The sequence below is a fragment of the Pempheris klunzingeri genome, chromosome 22, assembly GCF_042242105.1.
Source record: "Pempheris klunzingeri isolate RE-2024b chromosome 22, fPemKlu1.hap1, whole genome shotgun sequence".
Lineage (NCBI taxonomy): Eukaryota > Metazoa > Chordata > Actinopteri > Acropomatiformes > Pempheridae > Pempheris > Pempheris klunzingeri.
Genome location: NC_092033.1, coordinates 729,309 through 742,225, shown reverse-complemented (window position 1 = coordinate 742,225; position 12,917 = coordinate 729,309). Strand labels below are relative to the sequence as shown.

General features: G+C 44.0%; 1 protein-coding gene and 1 long non-coding RNA gene across 2 annotated transcripts in view; one reads left to right on the top strand and one right to left on the bottom strand.

Annotated features, from left to right (window-relative positions):
• LOC139222061 (uncharacterized) overlaps positions 1 to 12,917 on the bottom strand; it is a 295,725-nt gene that overhangs the window by 206,246 nt on the left and 76,562 nt on the right. The gene's annotated exons all lie outside the window — the stretch shown is intronic.
• LOC139222102 (uncharacterized protein C11orf98 homolog) lies at positions 3,241 to 8,388 on the top strand. The gene is made up of 4 exons (XM_070854075.1): positions 3,241 to 3,306; positions 5,344 to 5,468; positions 7,053 to 7,150; positions 7,640 to 8,388. The coding sequence occupies exons 1-4, from the start codon at positions 3,268 to 3,270 to the stop codon at positions 7,765 to 7,767; spliced, it is 390 nt and encodes a 129-aa protein (XP_070710176.1). The 5' UTR covers positions 3,241 to 3,267; the 3' UTR covers positions 7,768 to 8,388.

The following is a 12,917-nucleotide window of genomic DNA, read 5'->3' as shown; positions in this document are numbered from 1 at the left end:
TTACTGGTTTCTGAGGTGTTGAGTGGCTCCCAGTGAGTTAATTGGAGGTTGCTGTGGTGTTTGGTTCTTCACATTAAACTCTCTCTGGTTTCATCAGCTGGACTTGAGCATGAAAGTTTCCACTGAAGCTGAAGAAAAACCAAAAGTTGGACTGAAACATGTTTCCAACAGACTGAAAGTCATCACTCAGCAGATACTAATGGGAATGCATCATTCTCAGTCATCAGTCGTCTACATTTAGAACCATAAGACTCAACCTACTACTCATACCTGTATTTGTTTTGACCCAGAGTCAGAGTTATTTTTATTCTGTTCTTGGGTTAAATTAAAATCTGGTTATTTTCACCCACAGTTGGAAATAACGAGGTCAGGTTCACCTTAAAAGTTAGTCGGAAAAATTTATCTGAATATGACATTCAGAACTGCAAAGAATAAACACAGTATTTAAAGCATATTTAACAGCTTGCTACCATGATAGAGTTTAATATGGGTCAGTAGTTTCAAAGCCCCCACAGACAAAACAGAGAGCTTCACTCCCCCCAACATCCCCGTATGAGCCGCTGGGTTACTGTGACAGTGGAGACAACTGAAGATAAGAAATATTTTAAAGGACGGTGAAGAAAACTTAAAAACGTGATGATTCTCAGGCAGGTCCTGCAGCTCCACACGTGCAGAATGGAATCGACCTATTTGGCAAATTCTGGTAAAATGTAATTTAAAAAAGGCCTCTCAGCACTCCCAACGCCACATTTTCTTCTTCTGTTGTACTTCTGCAGGTTTTCATCTGTCCAATTAGCATCTAATGGCCGTCAGCTGCTCACCAGGAAATCGTCCCCATCAGCAGCTTTTTCTAAACTCTGCACGAACAGCAGGAAAGAAACACGACTTTCCACTCAACGGGGCGAACGTGTCAACAAATTGCCGTCCTTCATCATAAATTCCACCCCGAACTGAATTAAGGCCGATCAGCGGCTCCAGGAGGAAGAATGAGGCCGGAGGGATTTGGCTGCTCCGCACGCCGTTAGAATAATTCCCTGAACTGAGGATTCAAACATGAAGTTTGGTTTGGCAGCCGGTCGGAGAGCAAAGAGACACAGAGAGCTAACCGCACTTTTTAATGCTAATGTTACTTTTGCTGATGTCACTTTTTATAAATCTACTTTTTTAATGATGCTTTTTTAGAGCTAACAGTCCTTTTTAATGTTAATGCTGCTTTTGATTATTTACAATAATATCCTCACATTTTAATGATGCTCTTGCTTTTAAGCTAGCATGTTAAGCTAACTTTACTTATTTGACGCTAACCTTAAAGCTAACATTAGTTTTTTAATGATACTTTTTTAGAGCTAACATTTCTTCTAATGCTACTTGAGCAGATGTTGTTGCTTTAATAATAACCCTACTTTTGTTTTATGTTTTTATGCTAATTTTATGCTAATTTTGTATGTTTTGATTCTGATCTTTTGACCAAACAATCTAAATATCAGTAGTTAGTGTGTGGTGTTGTCTGAGGCGGAAACACTGGTGTGGATTAAAAGAAAACACATTGATTCAGACTGAATAATTAATAACTTACATAATAAACATTTCAGCTGAAATCAGTCAGAACATCGATCCAGTCGGTCCGAAGCTGCTTCCAGGATTTAGATTCTTGGCAGAAACTAAACTTGTTTCAAGATTTATCATAAAAGTTATTGACATTAATGTTTTCAAACTTCAGAGGGAAGTTTGTCCCATTTAGTTAAAGTAATGAGAAACATTTTGGAGGAACTCTTTTCTTGGTCAGACGACAAAGGAGCTTAAAGAACAGAAGACATTTGGCCTCATTTCCAGACTTCAAGGCTTTAAATCAAAGGAGATGCTGAAACTGTTCCAATAAAAGAGTTTGAGTAATCATCAAACATCCTGCCCAAACTTATCCGACATTTAAAACTGATCCCAGACCCTCGCCGTCCATTCACGTTGTGTCAGAGATCGTTAGCGCTGTCGCAGATTGTTTTGAGGATTTCTGGATCAGAGTTTGGTCTCTCGGTCCAGATGACATTTATCTGGAGGGAGGAAAAATGAGCCGATTACACTGTCGAAGCCTTTTACTGTTAAATCTGAGCCGCCGAGCTGCAGACGGGCGGACTGGAGGGTCCACATGTGCAGAAACAGACCGACTGGCGGCCTCATGACACAATCTGCTCGGTCCTGAGCCTCCAGTTCGGACGAATGAGTCAAAAGTCATCGATATTCCCTCTGAGACCCCGAGAGGAGCATCGTGGGAAACTTCTGCACAGTTTACATCAGCAGCTGATCCTGATTCAGTGAAATGACCTCAGAGTTTAAAGGAGAGCTCCCCTGTTTCTACCCATGATCCTCTCTGTCCTCATCCTGGTGTGTGAGTGACTGGTAGGTAGTAAAAGTGTTGGAACTGGTCCAGTAGATCACCTCAGCCAGCAGCCACCAAACGGGCTGCAATGGCTGCAACGTGATCCTTTGGGACAACTGCACCTGATCACAGTAGGTCCACTAAAAGAGCTTGTTTGATCCACTGACAGGATCAGAGTGTTATTCTAAGTGTGTGACAGGATCATGGAAAGGATCCCTACAGAGAGAGACCTGGAAGATCCTTTTGGTTTAACCACAAACAGCACACACACCAGACTACATTCACTAAAACAGGGATTTTAGAGAACAGGACACAGGAGCTGCTGCTCTGCTGCTGTGACTCTGATATTTTAAAGGGTTAAATCAGATCTGAACGAGCATATTAAAACACCAAAGTCACACAATAACACAAATTTACTGACTGATGGAGGCAGCAGCAGAGCAGCAGCTCCTGCTTACTGTGAGCTAAAATCCCTGTTTTAGTGAATGTAGTCTGGTGTGTGTGCAGAGAGCGATAGAACGGCTGTTTGTTATCTCTGTAGTATCTTGTTTTATTGGTTTATATGACTTTCCTCATTTTTATATATTTAAACTGCCTGAATCGTCTTTTATTCTTCTATTGTTTTATAAAACACTTTATTCAAAATAAAGCTGAATATTATTATTATTAATATAATTAGTACTCTGGGATCAGAGTACTTCTGTACTGTAGTATTTCTACCTTTACTTGCCTGGTTGAGTACTTCACCTCTGGGGGAGCAGGCCTGAGGCTGTAATGTGTATTCAGACCTGTGGGGGGGCAGCAGAGAGCCGCAGGTCCTGAGAGCTGCCGGAAATAAGAAGCAGAAGAAGAAGCAGCAGCAGCAGCTTCCGGGTGTCCATGTGAGGAGCAGCATGTCGCCTCCAGGAGGGAAGATAAACAGGCCGAAAACAGTAAGGAACTCTTTTCATGGCGCAGGTGTGTGTGGTGGGGGGAGTACGGGAAGAGAAGAGGCTCAAACTTCATCTTACGACGTTTGTTTCATCCGGAATAATGAACGTAGAGCCGCGCAGGTAGCTGTTAGCTTAGCATCGGCTAACATAAACACTGTTCGGCACCAGCCAGCAAAGACTGATGGGACATGAAGTAAGAGTACACAAGTACAGGTGGTAAAAGTACTGCAGTACTCTCAGCTCCATGTGGTAAAAGTACTGCAGTACTCTCAGCTCCATGTGGTAAAAGTACTGCAGTATTCTCAGCTTCAGGTGGTAAAAGTACTGCAGTACTCTCAGCTTCAGGTGGTAAAAGTACTGCAGTACTCTCAGCTTCAGGTGGTAAAAGTACTGCAGTACTCTCAGCTTCAGGTGGTAAAAGTACTGCAGTACTCTCAGCTTCAGGTAGTAAAAGTACTGCAGTATTCTCAGCTCCATGTGGTAAAAGTACTGCAGTACTCTCAACTTCAGGTGGTAAAAGTATTTGTAGTAAAGTACTTCCTGTAGTACTTCCTGTAGTACTGTGTGTGATGCTCCCATAACAAGATGATAAAAATGATGCTGATGATGACGACATGTCTCTCTCTCTCCCTCCCTGTCTCTCTCTCTCTCTCTCCCTCCCTGTCTCTCTCTCTCTCCCTGTCTCTCCCCTCTCCCTCCCTGTCTCTCTCTCTCTCTCTCCCTCCCTGTCTCTCTCTCTCTCCCTGTCTCTCCCTCTCCCTCCCTGTCTCTCTCTCTCCCTCTCCCTCCCTGTCTCTCTCTCTCTCTCTCTCTCCCTGTCTCTCCCTCTCCCTCCCTGTCTCTCTCTCTCTCTCTCCCTCCCTGTCTCTCTCTCTCTCTCTCCCTCTCTCTCTCTCTCTCTCCCTGTCTCTCCCTCTCCCTCCCTGTCTCTCTCTCTCCCTCTCTCTCTCCCTCCCTCTCTCTCTCTCTCTCTCTCCCTGTCTCTCCCTCTCCCTCCCTGTCTCTCCCTCCCTGTCTCTCTCTCTCTCTCTCTGTCTCTCTCTCTCTCCCTCTCTCTCTCCCTCCCTCTCTCTCTCCCTGTCTCTCCCTCTCCCTCCCTCTCTCTCTCCCTCCCTCTCTCTCTCTCTCTCTCTCTCTCTCTCTCTCCCCTCTCTCTCTCTCTCTCTCCCTGTCTCTCCCTCTCCCTCCCTCTCTCTCTCCCTCCTCTCTCTCTCTCTCTCTCTCTCTCCCTCTCTCTCTCCCTGTCTCTCTCTCTCCCTCCCTGTCTCTCTCTCTCTCCCTCCCCTCTCTCTCTCTCTCTCTCTCCCTGTCTCTCCCTCTCCCTCCCTGTCTCTCTCTCTCTCTCTCCCTCCCTGTCTCTCTCTCTCTCTCCCTCTGTCTCTCTCTCTCTCCCTCTCTCTCTCCCTCCCTGTCTCTCTCTCTGTCTCTCTCTCCCTCTGTCTCTCTCTCTCTCCCTCTCTCTCTCCCTCCCTCTCTCTCTCTCTCTCTCTCCCTGTCTCTCCCTCTCCCTCCCTGTCTCTCTCTCTCTCTCTCTCTCCCTCTCTCTCTCCCTCCCTCTCTCTCTCTCTCTCTCTCTCTCCCTGTCTCTCCCTCTCCCTCCCTGTCTCTCTCTCTCTCTCTCCCTCCCTGTCTCTCCCCCTCCCTGTCTCTCCCCCTCCCTGTCTCTCTCCCTCCCTGTCTCTCTCTCTCTCCCTCCCTGTCTCTCTCTCCCTCCCTCCCTGTCTCTCTCTCTCTCCCTGTCTCCCTCCCTCCCTGTCTCTCTCTCTCTCCCTGTCTCTCTCCCTCCCTGTCTCTCTCCCTCCCTGTCTCTCTCTCTCTCTCCCCCTCCCTGTCTCTCTCTCTCTCTCCCCCTCCCTGTCTCTCTCTCCCTCCCTGTCTCTCCCCCTCCCTGTCTCCCTCCCTCCCTGTCTCTCTCTCTCCCCCTCCCTGTCTCTCTCTCCCTCCCTGTCTCTCCCCCTCCCTGTCTCCCTCCCTCCCTGTCTCTCTCTCTCCCCCTCCCTGTCTCTCCCCCTCCCTGTCTCTCTCTCCCCCCTGCAGGAGCTTGGTAAGAAGCTGTTTAAGCGGCGGCGGGCTCAGGGCCGAGACAAGAGGAGGAGCCGACAGGTGGTGGGAGCTGTGGTGGACCAGGAGCTCATCACCGTGCACCACCTGAGGAAGAGGAAGTCAGTGACACACCTGTCCTTAAAGGGCCAGTCCTCTGTTTTTAACCCTGGCTGTCCTTAAAGGGCCAGTCCTCTGTTTTTAAAACTGGCTGTCCTTAAAGGGCCAGTCCTCTGTTTTTAACCCTGGCTGTCCTTAAAGGGCCAGTCCTCTGTTTTTAACCCTGGCTGTCGGAACTGGTCCAGTACAGTAGGTCCACTAAAAGTGCTTGTTTCAGCCACTGACAGGCTCAGACTACACCAGACTACATTCACTAAAACAGGGATTTTAGCTCCCAGCACAGAGGAGCTGCTCTGCTGCTGTTGGTCAGTTTGTGTTATTGTGTGACTTTGGTGCTTTAAAGGGTTAACTCAGGTGCAGCACAACATTAGTGTGACACACAACAACAAACTAACTAACTGATAGAAGCAGCGGTCGAACAGCAACTCTCATGTTTGGTGAGAGAAAATGTTGCTGTTTTTGTGAATGGAGTCTGGTGCATTTGAAGACGGTGACAGCTGAGGTGATCTACTGGACCAGTTCCAACACTTTTACTACCTACCAGTCACTCACACACCAGGATGTGGACAGAGAGGATCATGGGTAGAAACAGGGGAGTTCTCCTTTAGGTAAATGTACTCAGTTATGTTTAGTTGCAGCTCTACATGATGATGATGATGATGATGATGATGATGATGAAACTCTCTTCATGACACCAGACTCCATTCACAAAAAGAGGAATTTTAACAACACAGGACAGTAACATGTAACACAGTAACATGGAGTCCGTCCTTCATCACTCACAACCAACATTTATCATTTACAGTCAGATTTCTGTCACTTTTCTCATATTAAGACACTGAAACTGATATTTATTATTCAGCTCTGTGTTCAAATCCATTTATTTATCTATTGAACGTCTTTGTTTGTATCTGCGTTAACGTGACGGTGACTTCCTGTCTGTGTCTGAGCTACTGAACTAATTTAACTGACAGCGACATGTCTCTAATTATTCAGACGTCAGCGTTTGTTCTAATTCTGTCTTTTTTATTTATAAAGTTACGTCTTTATTGAATCTGAAAATGATTAACAAAGTGACACCATGGCTTATAGAGAGCATAATCAGAAACCAACGTCTTAAATGTTACTGTTAATGTCTACATATGATCAAGTAGTTTGGTATGAAACGTTTTCTAACTTAAACTGGTGTCTTGTATCATAAATACATTTAACAAACCAAACTGCTTGAAAAAAATCAGTTAACGCTAAAATCACTGTTTTTGTCAATGGAGTCTGGTGGCTGTGAGGAGGAGCAGCCCGGCCGAGGTGATCTACTGGACCAGTTCCAACACTTTTAGTACCTACCAGTGATTCAGACACCAGGATGTGGACACAGAGGACTCAGGGGGAGAAACACCAGAATAAAGATTAAAGTTACTTGTACTTAACTTGAGTATTTCCACTTTCTCCCTCTGCTCCACCAGACTTCAGAGTAAAAATGGTCCTTTTTACTCTCCTCCATCTGTCTGACAGCACTCGTCTCCCGTTGTTTCGGTATTTTATTTAAAGTTGGTCATGTGTTCCTGTGATGCCGCGTGTTGTTTCAGGTCGAGCCCGCGGGCGAACATCACGCTGTCGGGGAAGAAGAAACGAAAGCTGCTGAAACAGCTGCAGCACATGCAGCAGGAGAAGGCCGGTATGGAAGGTAAACCACGACTAAACTCTTTAACGAACACGGTTTACACATCAGATGGAGCTGGAGACACAAACATGGAGCTGCCTTAAAGGTGCAGTCTGTAGGATTGTAGGGAGATCTGTTGGCAGAAAGGGAATAACAATCTGAGCCTGTCAGTGGGTAAAAGACAAAAAACAGAGTTACCAGACTCCATTGACAAAAGCAGTAATTTTACTGCACAGAACACAGGAGCTGCTGGTCGACTGTTGTCTCTCTCAGTTAGTTTGTTTGTGTTATTGTGTGACTTTGGTGTTTTAAATGTTTGGTTTGGATCCAACACAATAGTTGTGTAACACACAATAACACAAGCAAAGGAAATGCTCGAGTCGGCAGTAGATCAGCAACTATCATGTAAAATCACTGTTTTTGTGAATGTAGTCTGGTGTGTGTGCAGTACACTTTTACTTAGAAAGTCTTAAGTCTTTAAAATGTTTCCTCTGTTGTCGTCCAACTCCTCAGTTGAAGCGACATCAGCACCACCGAAGAAGAAACAGGAGCCATCATCTGCTCCGACCATGAAGAAGAAGAAGAAGAAGGAGGGAGCGGCCCCGTCTCAGGAGGACGTAGAGATGGCCGACACCGAGTGACGGGACGACGGGATCATCTGCTGCTTCTGCGCCGCCGCGAACGGACGGTTTGGACACCGTTGGTCTTCAGACTGAACTCTGGGAGTCGATCGAGGTCAGGCCGAGGTCGGACCGGACCGGTTTTTTTATTGGAAGCAAAGATTCAGAGCTACAGGAGTCTATGGAGGACAAATACTGCCCGGAAGAGTTCGGAGTAATCAAAGGACAGTTGATGTTAAGCCAAATGTTTGACTGTGAAAATATGAATTCATCAAAACTTAACACAGTTTCAGTCAAACTTTTGAGAGTAAATCAAAGTTTTTTATAATAAGAAAAGTAAAAATCTGAAGTTCTAAGTCAAAGACGAGACACTAAATCAACTCAAGCTGTAAAAAAACAAATTAATATTTGGAATAAATTTGTTTTCAGATCAATAACGGCTCATATTAGTCTCAGAATTTAACAAACGTGAGTCGAAGTTATAACAGCTGATTATTTTGACTTGGTATATTTAGATTTTTACTTTTTTAATTCACGTTTTTGTGCCAATTATCTGTTAACTTGCACCAAAAAAATATACTTTTAGTTTTGTACTTTTGTTTTGTCAGCAGACAGAAACTTCTTCCATATTTCATGTCAAAATAAAACGTCGTCACTTTACCGTTTTTTTTATGTCTCAGTTTTTTAATAATTTAATAATTCAGAGAAAGTGTAGTTTTACTACAATCAGCAACTTTTTCACTAAACAGTTTATTATATTAGTTCTGATCAGGATGTTTGGAGAAGATTTTTAATCAATAGAATAATAAAAATTTTACGAATCTCAGTTTTCAAGAAGTTCATCAAAATCTTAAGTCACACTTTTGATTTTAAATCCCATAATTACCTTTTTGTTTTTGCTTCCATTGCATCTATTTTTCCATCAGAGCTCAACGATCGGTTGATTAATTGATCTACAGAAAACTAATCAGTGGTTTGATGTTCGACTGATCATGAAGTCCTTTAAAATTATTACAATAATTTGATGGTTCCGGTTCTCAAATGTGAAAATCTGAGATCTTTTCTTGGTTTTGCATCATAATAAATTAATATTTTGGGTTTTGGATGACATTTATCAGTTTTTAAATGTTTTCTTGATCAAACAATTAATCAGTAAATTAATCACCAAGAAAACAACCGGCAGTAACAATAATAAACAATAATCTTTTCAGGTTTTATAAAGTAAATGATTCATATTTTTATCTCTAATGTGATCAATAGTTTTAATAAACTTAATTATATTTAAAATCTGAGGTTATTTATAATATTTTTTATTATTATATACAAACGTCGATCTCGTCGCTTCTTGTTTACACTTGAAACGTTCGTTCTTCATTTTAGAGGGAAAATACAATAAAATAGAAAATATTCAAAACAATTAAAATGATTAAAATACTTTAAACACTTTTAAACCAACGTCACAAGAAACTTAATATTTAGAATTTGGACTTAATTAGAAAGAATCATGAGTTTGGTTTGATAAATCCCAGTTTTTAAGTGAAAATCATCAGTTATGTTGTACTTTTGATTTAAAACTCATATTTCTGACTTATATTATTTATTATTATATTAATATTTCATAATTTCCTCTTTCTACCTTTTGTCACTGAATGTCTGTGGACAACTTTTCTCTCCATTTATATTCATATTAACTCCAGGTTGTGAGTCATAATCTGGACTTTGAAAAGTTGAATCTAATTTTGGTTCAGTAAATCTCATGCAGATAAAACCATTAAAAATTAATCGGTTATAAAATAATCGTTAGCTGCAGCCCTGAAGTCTTTTTACATGATCATATTCTGACTTTATTTTTTCCTCTTGGCGTTAATGATCTTCCGTACCTGTTGTGCTTTTACAGGTTTTCTAATAAATTGATTATCTGATGTGATCAGAGAGTTTGGTCCAAATGTCTTTGTGCTTCTCTCCTCATGTTTTCTTCATGTTCAGCCTCTTCAAATATTGATGAGCCTGTTTATAGAAACGGCTTTTTATTTCTAATCAGAGGTTATTTAAAGGGCTGCCGGAGCTTTCACCCACATAGAAATGTCTTTTCTGGTTATTTTACATCGGTGCTGGTGATAATCGGTGTGGTTTTGGGATGCAGGCTCCATCCCTCCCCCCCTCCGGAGGACAAAGACTAAAATGGGTCAGACTCCGGAGAGGAGCGGATCCATCATGTAACGCTCTTCATCAGCATCCAGGAGGCAGAAACAAGATGCTGCAGGCGGGATCTTCATCACCAGGATCAGCAGTTAGCGCCTTCTCCTGACATCCTCAGCATCCTCACAGCAGACTCCATTTTACCCTCCCAGTGCTGGCGGGGGGGGGGCGGTTATTTATCCTTTAAAGGGCAGAAACACCGTTTAAAGCTGGAGAGCGTGTTTTCCTCCGGGATGGCTGGAGCTGCTCACCGGGATCCTGCTCACACACACACCGACGGACGGGCGATGGAGGCCGGCCAGAGTTAATCTGAGTGCTCGGTGAGAATAAAGGTAGGTTGGGGGGGGGGATGAACCCACATCGGGCTGCTTTGTGTCCCAGTTTGGGCTGCATCACCCGGCTGCGTTAGCTCCAGTCTCACCGGGGCAGGGACGAGGTTCAGGGCACCGGAGGCGAACACTCTGTTCTTTGTGCTGTTTTACCGCCATGTGGGGCCGAGAAGCACCGGATCCGGGTCTGTCTCGGCCTTTTAGCTCGCTGTTCGCCTCCACTTCTCCGCGCTCGGTGCCCACTTCGCTCAGACTACACGCGAAGCGGCTTTTCGCTTCGCTTTCGCCCGACGAAGTGTTTCCAAGTTCCTGTTAGCAGCAAACTGCTAGCTAGCCAGCTAACGCCGAAGTCACGTGAAGCTACAAATGCTTGTTGGTCAAAAACCAAACAAACTCAAACCTGTTTTAAAAAAACTATTTTCATTAAATCCAGTTCGTGTTCGCTTTGCGCTCACGTCGCTCTACAAGTACGGCGAGACGTTAGAGCGTCATCAACCGAAGCCGAAGCGCCTTCGCCCGGAGTTCGCCTGGACATCAGAATCAGATGATCAGAGCAGTGACTGAAGAGAAGCAGAAGTTCTTCAGTGTTCACATGTTCAGTGAGAAGAAGCAACACGGATGTTTGGAGGTTCTCTCAGAAGAAGCCTGAAGAACATCAGAGCGTCTTGTCTTATTAAAGGAGCAATCCCCTGTTTCTACCCATGATCCTCTCTGTCCTCATCCTGGTGTGTGAGTGACTGGTAGGTAGTAAAAGTGTTGGAACTGGTCCAGTAGATCACCTCAGCCAGCAGACACCAAACGGGCTGCAATGGCTGCAACGTGATCCTTTGGGACAACTGCACCTGATCACAGTAGGTCCACTAAAAGAGCTTGTTTGATCCACTGACAGGCTCAGAGTGTTATTCTAAGTGTGTGACAGCATCATGGAAAGGATCCCTACAGAGAGAGACCTGGAAGATCCTTTTGGTTTAACCACAAACAGCACACACACCAGACTACATTCACTAAAACAGGGATTTTAGAGAACAGGACTCAGGAGCTGCTGCTCTGCTGCTGTCAGTGTGTTTGTGATGTTGTGTGTTACACAAATATTGTTTTGGATTGGAACCAAACCTTTAAAACACCAAAGTCACACAATATCACAAGCAAACTAACTGATTGTTCCAGTGGCAGACTGGGCAACTACAAGCGGTAGCCCAGTCACTCACGTGTAAAATCCCTGTTTTAGTGAATGGAGTCTGGTGTGTGTGCAGAGAGCGATAGAACGGCTGTTTGTGGTTAAACCAGAAGGATCTTCCAGGTGAATCTCTTTTAGTCTTTTAGACACCAGAATGAGGACAGATAGGTTTTATAAGAGGCTCCTGACACGACCAAGGTACAGACTCTCCTGACTGATAGCAGGTGTAGAGATAAGGTGAACTAACCAGCGTGTCCCACACAGGAGACAGATTAAAGTCCTGCTCCGTGGACTCCGGACACAACCATCCTGTGAGCGTCTGATGGAGGACGCTCCACGCTGTCGTCCCGGTGAGTCTCTGCTCCAAAAGCAGCATTTTCATGTGAGAGCTGAACACATTCAGCTAAAATCCTGACTGACCTCATCCACCTCCAGTAGAAATCTAAAAATGGAAGCCTCTTCGCCGCCTCCTGAAGGAGCAGCTTCCATCTTTAGATTTCTATTTTTGCTCCGCTGATTGATCTCTTATTTCGGTCCTGTGGTGCTATTGTTGTCGCAGACAGATCTGGGACTGAGAGAAGATGCCTGGTGTCACATGCAGTCAGAGCTGTCGCTCAGAGGCCTCGAGATGAAGTCACACAAAGTGTTTCAGGCCGTTTGCTTTAGAGACGTCTACAAACTTGTGTCATTTAATGAGCTGCAGGAGTTTGGAACCTGTCCTCCCTGTCGATGCCTGAAGTTACATAATGTCCGACTTACTCAGTAACTCAGCATTGAATCATTGAATCATTGAATCAGACTGAGTTGACTTTTTTAATCTCATCTTAAATGTTGAAGCTCATTTAGTTTTTTTCTATCGAGGGAACCCGTCGATTCAAGAGGTTTTATTTCTGCAAACAAGCTAACGGTGTTTCTCCCATGATCCTCTCTGTCCACATCCTGGTGTCTGAGTGACTGGTAGGTTGTAAAAGTGTTGGAACTGGTCCAGTAGATCACCTCAGCCAGCAGACACCAAACGGTTTTTACCAGAAATCTCGCTCTCTTCACAGCCACCAGACTCCATTGACAAAAACAGTAATTTTAGCTCACAGAACAGAGCTGGTTGCTGGTTGACTGCTGCACAGATCAGTAAGTTTGTTTGTGTTATTTTGTGTTAAACAAATACTACTTGGTCTAGTAGATCACCTCAGCAGCCAAACATTTTAAAGTTTAAAGAGTTAGTAGTTACAGAACGGCCCGAGTTATGTGAGATAAAATTACTGTTTTTGTCAATGGAGTCTGGTGGCTGGATCACGTTGCAGCCATTGCAGCCCGTTTGGTGGCTGCCGACTGAGGAGATCTACTGGACCAGTTCCAACACTTTTAGCACCCACTAGAGTCATCATTTAATAATGCATATAAAGTTCAGTTTGTTATCCCAATACCAAGCTAACATGTTAGCCACATCACCTTTATTAGCTGAGAAT